Below are 18,487 nucleotides of genomic sequence, written 5' to 3'. Positions count from 1 at the left end.
AGTGAAAAGGAAACTGACTTACAGGCATATGACGTTAATGATGACTGGCAAATAGATCTCCATATGCTCGTCTCTGTGTCACAATAAAAAATTGGGAAAGGAAATGTAAAACATGGATAAGGGGCCTTAAATGAGAGAGAAGGACCCTCAATTAAAACAACCAGTTTCTTGGTAGGGTATTGTAACAAGAGTTGTACTCAATGATACTGTATTAAAGTCACGAATAAATTCCATTAACTTTCGCCTCCACATAGCAGTCATCTTCCTATAACGGATAGCTCCTAATAGATATAATCATCAAATAGCAGACACTTCCCAATAATGGACAGCTTACTTTAACGGACACCTCCTTTTAACAGACGGGCCCCTTTAAAGGGTACCTTCATTCATTTCAACGTCCTCAATAACAGTTGCCCAATGGTTTGGCTTTTCAGGGGGGCGTGCATGAAATCTTACAAAATAAAAAGTTATATACTAATCAAAATTTCTATGCTAAAAGACAAAGTAAAACCCCCATTTTATTTACAACACTGAATAAATGATGAAGCATCAAACAATTATATCAAACCAACTTTAAAATTTTAAAAGAGGATGCCTCAGTCCCATGAACCCTTATATGAGAAAGCCCACTGGCGATCACGTCTTTATAAGTTGAACTTGCAGTGTAGTATTTCTCAAAGTTTTCCTACTGCACGCCGAAGCATTTTTTCAAAATTTTATACCAGAAACCTGGAGCAGTGGGCATTTATAGATTTGCCAACCATGCAATTTGTTTCCGTTTTAGAATGTCTGCTATTGTGGATAAATGAAAAATTATATAGAGGCACTGGCATATGAGCCATAACTACTGTTCCATGTAGATCTATGACGGGACATTTCTATAATGGATCCTACCATTTAAGGACACCTTTTAATAGCGGAAACATACAAATAGTAGACGCATTCAAAAAGTGGACACATTCAGATAATGGACACATCCAAGTAGCGGACAAAAACAGTATCACTTCTAATTAGAGCAGCGATGTTGAATAAACAAAGGGGCGTTAAAATGAGGGCAACACATGCTGGATGAAATGATGGGCGGTTGGATCAACTTTGCTTTTTCGTTTCGATACAAAAATCCTTACCCCTTTTGTTCATATTGTTTCAACAGATGGCACCCTAACAGTTCCACTTATCCCACCACACTGCAATATATGTGATTGCCAAAGAAATGTGTATGACCAATCCCTTCCAAACGTAGAAGAATATTCCAACTTAATTTCTTGTGAGTGAGTATTGGAGGGGGATGATTGAGCTTAACATATGATTAAGGTGCGACAATTCGACTCCTGGATCATTCGAAACGCTTCTAATTCGATCACACTTCTACATCAGATAATTGCAAGTTATGCTTATAAAATACTGCACGGTTTTCCCGCGTAGAAATAATAAGCAAGAAAGAAGATTTCAATTCACCGCGCGAAAATGGATGACCTCGCTTCTCAGATTAACACGTAGACGACGTCTTCCCAGAAAATTCAGAAGATAAAATGAATTTCGCAATTTCATATTCTGCGGATCATCGACATTCCTGCTTAAGAAAATCCTGATCTTCTAATTCTGATAACTGACTAAGCATTTAGTGCAAAAGCAAAAAGAAAAATAAACACAGATATGCAACAAAAGACACTAAACTGGCTGCTTTTATGCCGCCATGGTTAGAAAAACGGTCATAAGCAGTCGTTTCTTTGTTTTTAGAAATCAGTCTGGGTTGAATCTTTTATTGATAAATTGCATTACGTTTCTTGAAGAACAATAATATCTTGTATTTTATTGAGAAGATATATAGAAGATTTATTGGCCACCTGGTACAGGATCAAAAATTCTAACAGTTTAAAGAAATTGGATAAGAATTATTGTTCCGAGTGCAAAGCACTGGCTGTAAGGAGATTATTGTAATAATGCAAAAGTATCGGACTTTTAATTAAAATCTTGATGACAAGATGGCACAAACAAAACGCTACGTAATGAACTAAACATATCGTATGGAAGATTTAATCGCGCGGCAAACATTTTATGTTTTAGCAAATAATATGCAACATTTCGAAAAAAGTCACTGACAAATGAATCGACTGGAGAACATCGACACAAGACAGAAATAATCCTTTAAAAGCATCTTCTGGCAAAACCTTTGTATGAGGCAGGATTTGTCAAAGAGCGAGCAACACCTGGTAAGAATATATTGCTTTGAAAATGCATCGTCTAGACCTACCGTGCGCAAAAATTTGGATTTTAGTCTTTAATACTCAAAACATCTGTTTTTGATTAATACTTCAATGAAGTTTGCGGCGTTGTGATTTGAAATTTTCTAGCTTTCACAATCCTGAAAGACGAACTGATTTGGGGATGACGCCCATATTTATGACTTTACCGGACATGACAAAAAAATTGGGTGACACTGAAGCTTCTCCGCGTATTCTAAATAATTGCCCGCAGCTCATTAGTGGGTGTCTGCAGCTTTTCTGCGTTTCCGACGCACTTCTTACGTCTCTGAGAGCATAAGATGTTGAAGGACACAAAAGATTACGAGTATGTGTCCAAATTACCAATACTTTCGCAATTGCTAGAAAATTTTCAAAGCTTCAGACAACCTCGGTGAAAATAAACATAATGAAAGTAAGCTGAACTAATTAATGCTCAGGTTAATGCTGGATTGATGCAAAAACAATTTAGGCCTTAATTTTTTAAGAACAATGATTGGTAGTTGTCGAGAAGCTTATTGCATCAGATGTCAGTTGCATTTCTGCCACGTGTGCTGCCTTTTAAAGGAATTAAACATAAAAATAGCATGGAAAAGAGGTTTAGCCAAGTCAACTCGGTCGTCAAGTGAAGCCTCTGCGCCCAAAGCACCACCAAAGCCCTCTTTAATTCCCCTCAAAAAGACCCTTGTCAAGAATCACTGCTATCATAATGAGCTAGTAGACAAATGTAGCAGATAATTGAAAAGTATTAAATCAGGTTCATTTATGTAACATGCAAGAATACTAAATTTAACTAAGAGACGACTTGATACGTAGAAATAACTGGCACTTTAATTATACATAGCAATATGATATATAATTATATATTATATAATTATATAAATCACGCGGTATCTCGAGATTCACCTTCGGTTGGTTTATTTCATATTTAGGTCAGGTCTAAGTCACTTGTAATATTCTTCTTGATTCGCAAAAGGATGGCAGTGTACCATTGATCCAAACGAGATATTGAGTCATATTCTCGAACCTGAGAAGAAAACACAAACAATTTAGGCCAAGAAATGAACTCAAAGACACTGATTCATTTTGAATAGAGTGAGCAAAATATTTCTGTGTTATTGCTCACTCACGTCCATGTTTCTGGATGTACGCCAATTATTTGCAAACTTGCAAATCAAATTACTGAATGATAAAAACAATGAGAGGGAGATGTCATACAATTGAACAATATCCTCTTGTAGTAGGACGCTCCCCAGATCACATGACCTTTTATAATCACGTGACAAGTACTATTTAATCCGAAGCTTTGTAAAGCGTAGTTCAGTTATCTTCGTAACCTCGTTCAGTTAAGTTATAAATCTTGAATGATTATCAAGATATGAAAATGTAAAGAGTGTGTTTTCTTGCTCTACCATTTCATTAATGTTAATAGAAGCATCTCTCACTCTCCTGGGGGGGGGGGGGGGGTAATAATAATGACGGTGATAATAATGAGGCAAGTGAGCGCAAGATACTAAAACTGCAAAAGAATTAATCTTAAGGTTTGAAGGACAACGTGAAATGATTAAAGGCCGAACTTACACATAAACAAAAATAAGAAATGCTGGATTAATTCCACCGCTTTCATTCAGTAGTCATCGTAGGTTTGATATGTACAATTTTGAGCAATAATACATCTCTACTGTGATCTTTCATCGTTTTGTTATTTTGATCGTCCATAAAAGACTTGACCAAACACCTCGCACTATTGGTGAAGGAGGTTTAGAGGAGAGATCATCTGGTTTTCAAACGTTGTTTTCAAGCCAATTCCTAAGATTGGCTAACTAAGTATGTCTTTATCGTCTAAGGTTTAGCTTCACAGCACAGTAGAAAAGCCAAAAATGTGACGAAAGTGTGACACGGAATTACAGTAATCTTATGCAGTCTCCGGAAAACAGAATTCAAATCCCGTCAGAGTTAGAGTCATGATTAGTTATTTACGTAGGAAACTTGACGTGACTACATCGTGGTCAATTATTTCAAGCTAAATGAAATCCTGCATGGCAAAACTGACCGAAATTGTAATATTCAGCAGAAAAATCCGGTCGATATGAAATACAGCCAGAATGCAACTGATGGCTCAGAGGACGGACAAAGGAGCATATGCAATGGCAATTAATGAAGACAATACCGAAAATCCCGTGGATTTAAGATTACTACACCCTATAAGTGCTGACTTGAATATGACAGGAGTCAAGCCAAGATCTGCTTAACCAATAATGATCTTATGGAAATGAGGCTTTAGCAGAATGGTAGTGGGCTCACAGCGAGGTTAAAGATTGACACAACAAGTTGGGCGTTGTTTAAAGACATCCATTATCAGAACTTATCAGAACTAATCTCCTTGTCATTGGGTGACATGACATCAAGTTGCAGATATAATTCTTACTGAGTTCTGGATGATAAAGACTTACAAAAAAGTACAAGTTTACTCTCCTAGACCCGGTGCTAACACAATGAAACTTTTAAAAATGCATGCAATGAAGTAAAATATAGACAGATTGCCGAGTAGGAACACCGTGGTGGGAGAAAAGTCAAAGAACATTCCAAACATAATTAAATATACTTTAGGGACGTAGATATCTCAAGTATATCATATCTTCTATCTTCTGTGTTTCTGAAATACTGTAAACGTGAGATTGGTGAACACTCTAGTCTCTACCGAAACCAAAGTGCAAGATGTATGTATTGTGCTCTTTGAAAGCTGAAAACCTTTACGATTGGGGCTTCGAAACGACGGATGGTGATGGGGGTATTTTATTTGGAAAAGAACCTCTTTATGAATAAACCCTTATTTCATGTAAGAGACTGGCAACTGCAGTGCCCACAATTCAAAAGGTTCCATTTCAAGAGAAAATTGCGTGGTGGGAAAGCTCAATCCATTACAATTCAGAATCTTCTAGCATGGATGCATAACAAAAATTGAAGCTTGCTTGACCCTGAATAATTTTATAGGGATTTTTAAGTATTTCCGGAAGACAAAATAATTTCCATAAGGGTGTACAGAGACATCAACTAATGAATCATCTCTCAAATTATATCATACCAAATACAACTACCTCTTGAAAAGAGATCTTCACGCGCAACTGGATAAACCATATCACAAAGCAAACAATTTCTTTTGCAAAGGGACTGAAGTAACAAAGATGTTGAGCAGGGCTAGACAAACCCATACTCTTCAGAGACTAATGATCAGATTTTTCTATGAAAGATTCTAATAGAATTAATCACTAATCTTTCCCCTTTTCTAGCATACAGTTAACTTAGAATTTAGATTAGAAAATCATCAACTACCAGGATGAGTTTTCCTTACAGATGATGAGTGCAGTTAACGACAATAAGCTGCTTTAACGGCGTCCAAAGTCTTCTATACAGAAAATAAGAAATACAGGAACTGTGGTCTTGATTTTGACAATGTGAAGCTAGCAGATTCGCCCTGCTGCGAATTATCCCATTTCAAAACATAACTGCGTGCATTCGTCCTGCTCAAACGAAATAGATCTGCGTATACTTAATTTTCCAAAAGAAAACAGGCCTGATCTTCTTTGTGTAGGAGTCGACAGGATAATTAAAACAAACAAGACCTATCGATATACAACCATATCCAGCTGTCTTGCCACTACATCAAGTAGATTTAAACCTTCTCTCTCTTTGAACGGTGCTGTAAAATAGAGTTTTTAACACCATATGGGGGGTTGGCTGGAAATCACAGTCTATCAAGGATTGTTTTTAAAGACTGTTTGTGAAAAATTGAATAAGGAGACTCAGTAGAAACTAGAAGAAACAAATTAGCACAAAGCAAATAACTTGGAAAGCAGTATGGTATGGAAGAGACAGAAACTGCTGATCGGCATAATAGAGAGTGTGCGTTGAACAACTAAAATGAATCGCCGATGTTGCATGGAAAAATGTCAAAAAGGAAAAGAGAACGCCGGGCTTGATTTACGTCCACTAACTTAGGCAGGTTTCTGTATTTAGTTGTTTCCTGCAATGCTTTCGTGATTATTTGCCAGCTGCGAACTTTATACATTTCTTTGGTAGCTAGCTGTCTGCAGCTTTCAACGTTTTGACGGCTTTATGCAGCTTTGCTGCGTTTTTTAAGTCATTGCCCGCAGATTTTATCCGTTTTATTGGTAGCTGTTTGCAGCTTTTCTGCGTTTTTTGGCAGTTGTCTGTAGTCTTCAGCGTTATCTGGTGCCTGGTGGCTGCAATTTCTCTAGATTAGTGCTAACCACGCTCAAAGGATAGGGTTAAACACGAGTTTCTTCTTGGTTGTCAGCTTTTTTCTTTGCGCTTTATTGTAGCCAATTTCAGTATAAGTACATGTTTTTGACAACAGGAAGATTTGGCGAACCAGGAACACTATGATTTGAGGCTCATTCCGAGGCACTTATATCCTTCAACCTTATCGAGCAAGCATCAAGGAAGACACCGTGCGTGTCCACAACATTGTTGTCACTTTACTCCTTGGTTTAAGGACGATAACAATTTTGCGGGAAAAAATACAATAAAAATACTACTTTTCTCTCATGGCGCATTATTCATTGCTTTACAAAACAGGAAACTGAAATGCAAGTTTACCGCAAGCAGATGCACTACGCGGTATCGACAATGTCAAAGAAACAACAAGACGCGAAACTGTAAACAAATTATGCATGCAAACGAAGAAATTCTTAGGCAGTTCATACGGTGCTTTACTATACTAAATTTCCGAAACGATTTCGCATTTATTATTAACGGCCTATTGAGATGACGTCAACAATATTTTATTCTCCAAACTGAGAACAAGATGACGAGCTTTTTGAAAAACAAGACTAATTTCAGATAAATAGAACTAAGAGCACCTGCTTGAAAAGAAAGACTTCAGTTGAGGAATTGCTTGCGTGAAGTGGTGCTTTGAAAGATAAATGACTTTTTAAAGGGATAATTTTGTGAATATTTGAATTTAAATTTCCAAGATTCAAAAGAAATGCAGGGACACAGCCAGCACGAGAGAGTCTCTTTAATAAAAGAAACGAACTTTCTTTCGAAGGATTACAAAATTTGGTCAACCATTTGAAAACAACACATGTCTGAAATTATTTTGACATCACGATTTTTCGGTAAACAAAAAATTGCTTGTGACGAAACATGTCGATTGGTATAACTGGCTGGTTTGAGCTTCAATCGAGTCTACGATATCTCGTCAGAAAAATATTTTTTCCTTGCTTGCTTCATGTCATTGAACCTTGAATTCCCAGTTTCACAAAGCAACGGTAAAAATCATATTAGGCACCGTATCTTTATTTTATTATGAAAAGAGATTGGAGTCACACAAGCTTCCTAATACCGTCCATTGATGTTCAGCAAAAAGTCACTCTGTTTCTATGCAAACATGAATGTTCTTAAGCCAGGTTTTAGCATGTAACTGCAGAAGGCAATGAAATATCTAACGAGGAAAATAGACAGATTAAAATACCTGTTTTAAAGACCAAGTCTCGGTAATTCAATAACCGGTCTCTAAATGACCGACCGGAGATAGTGTGGTGACCGGTATTCAAAACCAAGTACGAAAGCAAAGAGAGGAAAAGTAGATCAAACATAAAGGTCTGAGCATTGTGTCGATCACCTCAAAAAGAGAAATTTAAACGACAAAAATTGAGAAAAAGAAAGTAAATCCTTCAGAAAACTGAAACCTAAAAGATCGTGAATAAAATTGAATTTAAAAACTCAAGAAGCAAAAAATACATAAGAAAATCGTATTGGTTAATAAGATCATTCATTTGTCGAATTTTTAAGAGAAATTATAAGAATGAGAAAATCAAAGAAGAATATCTCCACGCTAACACTTTGTTTTTAAAAACCTGTCCTTTGTTTTATAACCGTCAAGACATAAAGGTTCGGGAGTACAAGGACGTCGACAAGGAATATGTCTCTTTTCCTAATGGGACGTTTATAAAACACTGTGTTTATGTAACATTGTTTTCCACACCGCCAGAGAATCTGAATGCTTCAGGAGGCCAGCTTTCAGTTCAAATATATACATATTTGGTTGTCTGATAACCACATTAAGCTTGAAACTAGGAGTAGCAACTTAGAACCGCCCACTAAAGGCATGTACAGTTCTGCCTATACGACATCGATCACTTTCTGACAGATCGGTAAAACATTGACTTTGAATAGATATATACATCTATATTTATAAGTTGTGATGCTCTTAATCGAAAGGTAGAGGAAAAGAAAATTGAATAATTGAAGGTATAGGATACTTAGTGCATCTAAGGAAAGATTCGCATAAACATACGAAGATCCATGCACTCAGCTCCAGAGATAAAGATGTACGTGACTACGCGAATAGCTGTGGAAAACCCGGAACACGCGCAACTTGGACGTGTTTTTCAAAAATGTTAGAAGAGCAACTTTTCAAAGCTTTGGGCTTCACGGCTTTATAGACGGATTTAACAAAGACGATTCCGAAAGTCGATGACGTAGAATGAGATCCCTCTGGAACTAAGCAACAGTATAGGAAAAATGAACGTTTTTCAATACTAGCATTAGTTTCTATTGTCATTTTAAACTACAAAAGTGGCGAAAGAGATCAATAAGAAACTTCTTGTGTAACTAGTATGATGTTAACCCTATCAGCATTGTTTGGGGGGAGGGGGTGATTTTCCAGAGACGAAATGAGAAAGCAAAAACAAAACATAGCTATTGGATGTTCCAAGAAAATGTGCCAAACACTATAAATACTGAGGTGTGTGTGACTGAAAGGCGTATCACATTTAGAGCAAAATATACAATTTACTTGTCACAATGCTTACGTACGTCAAACGCAATCAGAGTATACAGAGGCACAAAAATTACAGTAAAAAAAGGGATGAGTGGACAAAACACTCTTGAAAAGTTCTTTGAATTGATAAGAAAAACTTTACCCCGTTCTATGAAAAAGCACAATGTGACTTGTTCCTCATTCCCATTATTCTAAGGTCCTTAAATACAGGCAAACCCTTAGATAGGGCTGAAACAGTGTCAATATTTCTTACAGTTACTATTTCACATACAAGAAAAGGTTACGCCCAACAGCTCACTGGATCAGGATCGTTTTACGTAAGTGCATCAAACCATCCATTTTCTATCATACTCTAAGGTTTTTGACAACATGGAACATTGGGGCAATACGTAATTGTAAATTGCAAACGCTATCCCCTTTTCTTATAACCCACTTTCCCCTGTTCTTAATGTATTAATAAATCCCTACAGGTACAAATCGTCATCTGTCATCCATTTTAAAAAATATTCTTCGTTATTCAAAATAGCTTTTATATAATTAGGAACATATTTTCTAGATTTTCTATATCACTGTGGATTCTACCTCCTTGTTTCCAAAATCAGCCTGATTTTTTAGATAAGTTATTGGGAATTAACTACATAATTGCAGCCAAAGACTGTAGTGTATGTGGAATTTAAAACTCTTCAATTTTGTCAAAGCTTGACCAACTTAATCCTTCTAAAAATATTACGTGATATCCAATAAAGAAGAGGAAAATCAAGACTTACAGCCTCAGTGAATGCATCGACATCTTCGTTTTCATGAGCAGTTATTAACCCCTAAAGGAAAAATAATGGCATCACTGCATAAAAAGCAAAAAGATTGTCATTACTTTATGTAAGAGTAGAATTATTCAACAAAATCAATATCATCTATATTTTTCACAACTACCTTCAAAAAATTTTCGACATTAAAATTGCTAAGTGCAAATTTATGAGTAATTTATTTATGGAAAATGATGTTCGTAGTAATAAATATGAATTTTTTTTAAATTGACAGTAAGCTATGCCCTAACAGGAAACGCCCTTTTATTGGAATTGGAAACATTTTTCAACAAATTCTAAATCTTATGAAAAATTTTATACTAATTCTCATAAAAATTGATGTAATACTCATTACCCTGAGGGTATAAATAAAAACTCAGAATTAATTTGGTAAACAGTAAAACTGCTTCTGACATTTATTTCATTTTATCTTTATTTCATGTTTTCAGAGTAAACACTTATTTTGCATCCACAATTTTGGCCAAGGCTGACTAGACGGTATGCCGTGGATGCCAAAACATCTGCCTCTAATCCTTTCATTATAATCGAGATGAAATTACCAAAGCCGCCACCAGCATTGCAAGTTAGTTGTAAGTCATCACATATGCACAGTAAGACGAACTCCAAAAGATCTCGTGTCATGTTTACTATAGACAATGACTAATAAGGAGACAAAAATTGAATAGAAAATGGAGGAATTTTCAAAAAATACGATTGACGACAAAAATGACGTCTTAATACAATCCCGCTTGCCATTCGGAAATGTAATAATTAATGAAATGTTTCTCGAAGCTCGAGAATTCGTTTTAGTTCTTATTGTTAAGAAAACAAAATCGGATTGCAATGTTGATGTAAACGACGAGAAACCATCTGTGAAAATTAAGCAGATGTAGCGCCAAGAATTCAGGAGGTGAAATTATCCTCTGTCGTGTCGTTGACAGCGTTAATTCCCCCCTCTGTTAACTGAAAAGACAAGGACAGACCCAGGCCCTTTTGATAAAGGGAGTCCCTAGGAAATATCCTCAGAGTACCCAGTACCAGGCTGATGTTCTAATTAATGCCGATCACAAGTTTGCCATTTGCCTATCATCTCCTTCGCAGTTTAGTCTCCTTCACAGTTGAGTCTCCTTCACAGTTTAGTCTCCTTCGCAGTTTAGATTTGCCCTTGCAGAGTGAAAAGGCCTTACGGATTTAACAAATATGGACTTTGGGGAAGTCTACCATTTGCCGGGTGAAAAGCCATGTTAATATATGAATATAAGAATACTTGAAATATATGTTACGCCGTTGGAATATTTTTGACTGAAAAAAACCAACTTGTGACCCTTAACAAGCTGCATTCAGGCCCTTTAGGCAAACTGAACTTCATGTTCCGCCGTCGCGAAAGAAGAACAGGAAAAATATCTCTTACATTGTGTGACCAGACTCTAAAGCCACAGCTAAGCTCAATGCTAAGATGGTGCTTGTAATTTATACTTTAAAAAGACTGAAAACTTCGGAAAAAGGCTCCAGCCACCCTTATTCTTATTTCACTTTTTATTGTGTTTAAAATTAAATGTTAAGTCTTTACTCAAAAGTAACAAATATTGTTATAACTATTTTTTTAAACAAGGCCAATCGTAAGTCAGTTCAAATTTGAGTTTTTACCATGTAAAGATATGTTGGAATCAAAATGAAATCGATTTACCTTGGCAACAACACAATTTAAACTTACAAACTACACTTTAACTTTGTGTTTTAGCAATTGATTTTGATTAAACCAACAAGAAAAGAACATGTAGATGTCAGTACAGACAGATAACTTAATGTAAGTAAAAGATAGGAACATATACTAACTGGTTAATATAAAAATAAATATATAATATGGATATGTAGAAATATAAAAACAAATTATATGGAATATGCATAATTGTACATACAAATTATGCAGAAACAAAAGAAAACAATGAAAAAATAACTGAATAAATTTTTAGCGGTACGAAAGTTGAAAATGGCTTTGAAAAAAACAAACATTTTGCAATATATTTGAAGCTTTTTTGTCTGACACTCCTCAGATTAGAAAACGTCAAAATCAGTGTCAAAAAGACGTTCGTTTTGGACTCCAGTGGTAATTTTCCTATAAGCACGCGGTACTAATTGGACAACTATACCGATCCAATGCTCGCACTTTTCAGATTGGCCTATTTTGATCCACAACTGGGTACATTTATTTCCTAGCGTAGTGTTGTGATCTATGTTCTGATGTTCTATAGACTCTGAAGAGTGTTAGGCGAAAAAGCTTACAGTATGTTGTAAAATGTTTGCTTTTTTCAAAGCAAGATGGAAAAAAACTAAGATTTTATTTAAATATTTATTGCAATATATATCAATAAAGTGATTACATTTTATTAGAATAAAATTGATTCAGTTGAAAGACAATTTACAGATGGTAAAAATTTGCATTAAAAACTATATATGGAAGAGCGAATTAGGACCAAAAATAAGTTGAAATTATCATGAAACAGAATCCCAGATGGATAATGATGCGCTGAACATTTACAATAATATTCCCAGGGTGATTGGCTTCAAGAAGGTTTAAAATATTTACGAAAACAAATGGCTGGCGTATTTACTTTAATTTAAATACTTTTAAGAAGCCCCAAGGCGACGCAGTAAATTTTCGCGAATTCTCTTGAGGAATGCTGGCCACACAGTTGCCGACAAAGTGCAGGGTATGTCCATGCAAACTGTGCTTTTTTAAAACACAGTGCTCGCCATTTTTAGACACTTCAATAAACAGTACAAGGGTCAGGTAAAAACAAATGAAAAAACTTTTAAATGCTGAAAATTTGTTAGAATACGGTATATTCTACACAAACCTTAGAATCCATCATATACACCGTAGTTAGAATACAACAGAATTAAACTCAGAGCCTTGGAAGGGTCATAGCTTCAAAAGTCCATTAAATACTCCACATTGCAATCAAAATTTTTAACCATAGCTGAACATCATCCAGGAGTAGACTCTGCATCGGTTATACTGATTTTAATATTGTTACCATGATTATGGATTGACTTTACTGATCTTGGCATGGCTAAATACCTCCCGACCTAAATATTGCGTGGTTTCTATCCAACTAGCATCCGAAGTTAGTTTTTAAGACATTGAGTAGCTATGCAAATGTTTAGGTCCTTTCTCTCAGCCTAACCACATCTCATGCTTTCCATGCCTATAATTATAGAGAGCTGACGACTCTCCTAACCTTTAAGGAAAGTTTTTGTTGCCAAGAATTCGAGCAGGAACCCCTAGAACTGTATACTCTGACGCAGATCGCGGATACATAGTCCCAATCAGGAATATATCTAATAATAAATACTAGAAAAATGAACACGAATAATAAACACGAATACTATAAAACATATTTTGACACATGGAAAGCTGTAGGACTCAAAACATATGGTATTAACTCTTGAACAAGCAAACAGCTTGGGTTTTTGATGCTAAACTCTGGCTGCACTGATACTCGACCTCGAAAATAACAGGTAGTCGGGAAACTCTTTCAGGCATAAAATATGTATATTTGACGAAATTCTAGCGATAAACGCATTGAATTTATGTAAACTTAGAGCTTCATAAGCTACGCCGATGGTATTTGGGAGCAAAGCCTGACTTATCCCTTAGTATTACTGCGAAATCCGTAAAACAAATCATCTACCTTTTGAATAAAATATAAACACTTCAAAGGAGACATTCGCTGCAAATTGTAAAGAAAATCAACAAAAAATAAACAACGCTAGGAGCTAGTTTGCTGAAAGTATCCGCTATGTTTACACGCGTGGGAATCTAATCCTTTTTCCCATAAAAGACAATCAAAGCAAGTTGAACAATGTATTGAAATTATCCGAATCTGACTGTAACACAACAAGTTCGTATATATTTTCCATGAAATTTGGATCATATGTATCCGCTAAACGAGGTCACGTGTCTACGGATATTGTTAAGACCCTATTTTCGAGATTCCATCTTTTCTTGGGGCTTAATGAGAAACTTTGTTAGGGGCTTAAATGAAATTCATCTCAACCCACAAAATTACAATTTTAGGTTTTTCTCTTTTTGGCTTACTTTTATTGCAAGTTTGACTCCACCTTCGCTACAGAGTCCTCCAAGTGGATGGGTTTTACCTCATATAAAAAATTGAATTAAATGAAACGAAAACAAAAGTCCCCATCTGTCTATGCTTACACGCTGGATCTTTTTCCTTTAGAGAGATACAAATTTCAATACAAAAAAATCACATTTTTTGTCTTACAAAGTTTGGTAAATCTCTCTGGCTAAATTTACAGGATTAACCCCTATATTCGCCAAACACCTTTTTGGCTGAATACACCAATTCAAACTATGGCCTCATTTTAGAAATTTCTCCAAACCTCACAGTAACTTTACCCCCCTAGTCACCAATCACGGTCAAATTTTTATCTTTATGTCGTCATAAAATCAATATCATAAACAATAACATGATGAGAACTTCCAAGTAGACTAAAATCCGTGCTCTTAATCCGAATCTGCAGGTCAAAATGTGACTGGAAGTCGAATTGATATACTATATCTGCTTCTTTGTGTCAATTTTCATTTGGAGAAAAATTAGGCCTTGCATTATTTAATTCTGTCACTACAAAGTTACTTTTAAAATTTGAAAAACGAAACCGTTGCTGTGTGTAAACGAGGCTGTGTGTAAAATGAAAGAGAGACATCAGAAGTAGAAGATTTTTATGAAACATTGACTTTTCTAATACTCACTTTCTTTTGATTCACATAGATTGCTTTTCATATTAGTATGAATTATGTTCCGTTCGTCAACTTTTTAGCTTTTTTGTAATATGAATTCTTGATGATAGTGTAACAGTTTATTTATCAGAGCAAATTTTTTCATTTACCATATTTTATATTAACCACTGCACAGACTGGTAACAACTACGATCTGCCTTAGACGAAAAACCATATGTCAGTAAATCAGCAAAAAGAAAATTAACAATTAAGCAAATAGGAGCTTGACAGGGGAGGAAATAAAGAAATGTGAACTAGAAGGTAATGAAAGTGGCCGGAAGAACAAACTATTATTTAGTTAAATAGAAAATTATCTTCAATGTACTATAACTCTTAAGAGTGGAACTGGAAAACCTAAACGTTTCTTACAGGATTCAAACACCAATTTGAATTTTTCTAAAACAAAAATTCATCGAGGGACGTGTGGATGGCCTGAGGCAGCGGTACTTTTGCGCATTGGAAATTGAGATAATCAAATAACTGGTCTGTTAAACGAACCGCAGTTAATGTTTTCAACATAAACTAACAATATTGCTAAAATAATTAGATAATAAACGTAAATACATAATTTGTTTACTTTTGATGTTTATATTTTATTCATTCTTGATCTAAAGTTAGTCAATATCTAACTTAGCTACAATAAAACTTACTAAAACCGTCAATTTAGATTACCATCGCATTACATAAATCACACATAACTGATGTTGCAGATGTATTGCTTGAATAGGTTACAAGTTCAATCGAATGAGGAAAATTCTGAAATTATTCTGTTAAAATTCTGAAATAAAAATATCTGAATTCTGCAATAATTGTAAAGTTTGGGAGTATTCTATTTTGTTGGCGATTGAGCTCAATATTTGGCTAGCACTATAAGTCACGGTATATATATAAAATTCTTAATGTCACCCCGTTGCTATGAATTAGGGCGTTCCTTAAATCATATGGTTGCTATTCATGGATGTCCCAAGAAATTGTAATTTTAGGAGAGGTTACTTGTTTATTCTTTATAAAATGTTGTTCAAAAATTATACTCTTTACTATACTTAATACTCTTTAGGAGCTATTCTCCTTGATTTTTCATGAAACTTTTCTTACCGTCTTTCCCATACCAAACATCAAAATAAGGAGACAATTGTTAAAAATGCTAAAATGAATGCTTTTGTTAAAAGTGTTAGCTTAGATTCATCTATATATGAAGCAATTCTGGCTGGAGCATTTACCTTTTTCCAGCTTACTTACAAAAGTTTTTGATATTTTCTTCTTAATCAAGCTGTTGGTTAAAATGTTACTCGAAACAAATCAACATTATTTCTTTCTTTCGTAGTACAATCATTGATTAGAATTTCAGATTCCTAGAAACTGGATCGGTTGGCTTTAAAAAAGGTTGCTTTTCTCAGAATTGATACAGAAAATCTCACAACAACACTTATTAAGTAAAGCTGCTTCTGATCCTAAGTCCTTAGCTGGTTCATTTTAAATAGTGCTTGACAGCAAATTGTTTTGTCATCGGCAAAGTTGCATAGGTTGTTTTTGTTCAAATGAGAAAATCATCCCGTTACCTTAATCTCCTTTCCAAGTCAGCCTCTTTTTGGTTAACATTTTCACTCACTCTGAGTGTTTGATCGTTCATTGAGAACTTGCACCGCAGAGATTAGCGATTTTAACAAAAACAACAAAAACGAAATTAATACCAATTTCTCAAGGAAATTACGGTTAGATAAAACACCCCTTGGACTACATAAAGTGAGGATGATTAAACGAGAAAAACATTAGTAAAGCAATAGAAACTATTAAAAAAGTGCATACATGCGTTGATAATAAAGTTAAACACAAAATATTAAATGAGTTAAGGTTAATGTTCGAAATAATCATTAAAAATAATAGTTATAATGACTGAAATTAGGCAATAAATAATTGTCAAAATAAAATTATTCGAAAAAAACAATAACAAATGCAAAAAATGATCAAAGCTGTGCTGAAGATGGTAGCGATGTTTAAAAAGATCGAAAATAATGAATGATTAATTTCTAATGCCTTTGGTGAACAAAATAAAATTTCAGTATTTAATCGCAAATTAAAAGAAGTTAAGTAATAATTAACCAAATAGAATAATAAATGACTCATCGTGTGAAAATAACAGAATTAAAAACCACAATATGATCAACTTAATAAAAGCTTGCATTCAACACACACTGAAATCGCTGGAATTTTATCAAATGAGTTTATTCACAAAATTTTTAGAAAATATTGTAATAGAATTTTCCTTAATGAGCTTTGTATATAATCTTGTAGTTTCTCATTTTGCTAAACGAATTTTTGAGCTTTTCTATTGATATTATTTTCGTGAAAAAACGTGCACCAAAGACATAAAACTCAGTTATGTCATACATACTTGAAAACATAAAACAAATAAATAAGTATACATTAAGCTTCCTTTTCATTCCTTATATTGATACATTTATTGAAATATTCTGCCAAAATGTTGTCACATTTTATACCTGAGAGTTTTAGACGAAAACCTTCAGTATGCCTTCAAATGTTTGTTTTTTAAAAGCCATTTTCAAATTATGTACCGCCAAAAAATTGATTAATAGAATGCCCAAATTGTCATTTTGTCATTTTGATTTATGCATTAAATGATTTGAAACGGGCTTTAATCCAAATTGGTACGTTGATTTTAGAAACAGAAAGCTAATGTGTCTCAGAAGCGCTTAAACGCCAAGAAGCTTGTTTCAATCGTTCACATCAGCTTTTTCGAGAAAATTTCAAAAATGTACAACACACTTTGTGATAAACTGAAGCACCCTGTGTCCGAACCTCCTTAAGCCCTGACCAAAAGCTGCAACGTTAATTGAACAAATGGTGCACAGACTAGCACGCCTAAATTAATAGATGGCCATGCAATGCAACATTCTGTGTTTGTTCGTTTCGTGGAGCATTGCATCGGAAAAATGTTGCACGACCCCGACAAAAAGATGTAGCAAAATGTCATTGTTTAGCCGAGGCTTCTCTTCCTTCTTCAACCTTTTTCTCCTTTCACCACTTCCTCCCTTCTAAACTCCCTCCCTTTAGCTCATTCACATTTTATCTCTCAATCTTCAAACCCATCTCTCCTTATTCATCTCCTCTCTCTATTTTTTCTACAAACAACTTTTTTCTATTCGTCCTCACTCAATCCCTGCAAAAGGGCAGTACGATTTATAGTTGCGTGATTTGCCACCTACAATAATGAGTTTATTTTCTGGTGGTTCGTACTTCACATTGTTGATGCTTATAAGGCCATGATAAAATTTCTTTTAAGTCAATCTCATTGACTTTTAATCCACAGCAGAAACAAAAAAAGAAAAGAAGTATTTAAGGATCAAGTCAGTTTACTTGGATACCTATTCAGCTGTCTCTTACTGTGAGATATTTAAATACTTGAGCAAGGAAATTTTAACGGCCAAGCCAAGATACGGAGAAATGTTTGAGGTAAGATATCTTGGCACTTTGTGTAGCTGCCACGAAAACAGCTACCCCAGACCACCCAACATTGTAGGTTAAACAGAGGAGCATATTATGTGACACCTGGAGAGGACCATAGCAACCACAATGTTTTGTCACTTGAATAGGACGAGATGCAAACATTTAACCAACTTTCATTATCCAATACACTAAATTTCTAAGACCCTGGCGGCAGTTTTAAATCCAAATGTGGTCATTTATTCTCCATTTACCGAATAAACCGACAAATTGTTTTCATTTGTTTTTCAACTGTGTTTGGTTTATATCTATTTTATTCCTAATACATGTCGCTAAGGATCAAGAGCCAGTGAAGAGGGTCGCAATG

At 34.9% G+C, this 18,487-nt stretch overlaps 1 protein-coding gene across 1 annotated transcript in view; it reads right to left on the bottom strand.

Moving 5' to 3' along the window:
- Positions 1-2,991: 2,991 nt before the first annotated feature.
- Positions 2,992-18,487, bottom strand: part of LOC135693685 (alpha-soluble NSF attachment protein) — a 37,205-nt gene continuing 21,709 nt past the window's right edge. The window contains exons 9-10 of the mRNA XM_065212229.2: positions 9,819-9,869; positions 2,992-3,270 (exon numbers count right to left, since the gene is read on the bottom strand). Coding sequence (XP_065068301.2) covers positions 3,172-3,270; positions 9,819-9,869 — 150 coding nt within the window. The 3' untranslated portion in view covers positions 2,992-3,171. The remainder of the gene's footprint in view (positions 3,271-9,818; positions 9,870-18,487) is intronic.

Source organism: Rhopilema esculentum, chromosome 10, assembly GCF_057945365.1.
Source record: "Rhopilema esculentum isolate cy_ngs chromosome 10, ASM5794536v1, whole genome shotgun sequence".
Classification (NCBI taxonomy): Eukaryota; Metazoa; Cnidaria; class Scyphozoa; order Rhizostomeae; family Rhizostomatidae; genus Rhopilema; species Rhopilema esculentum.
This window is presented reverse-complemented; position numbering and strand designations above follow the sequence as displayed.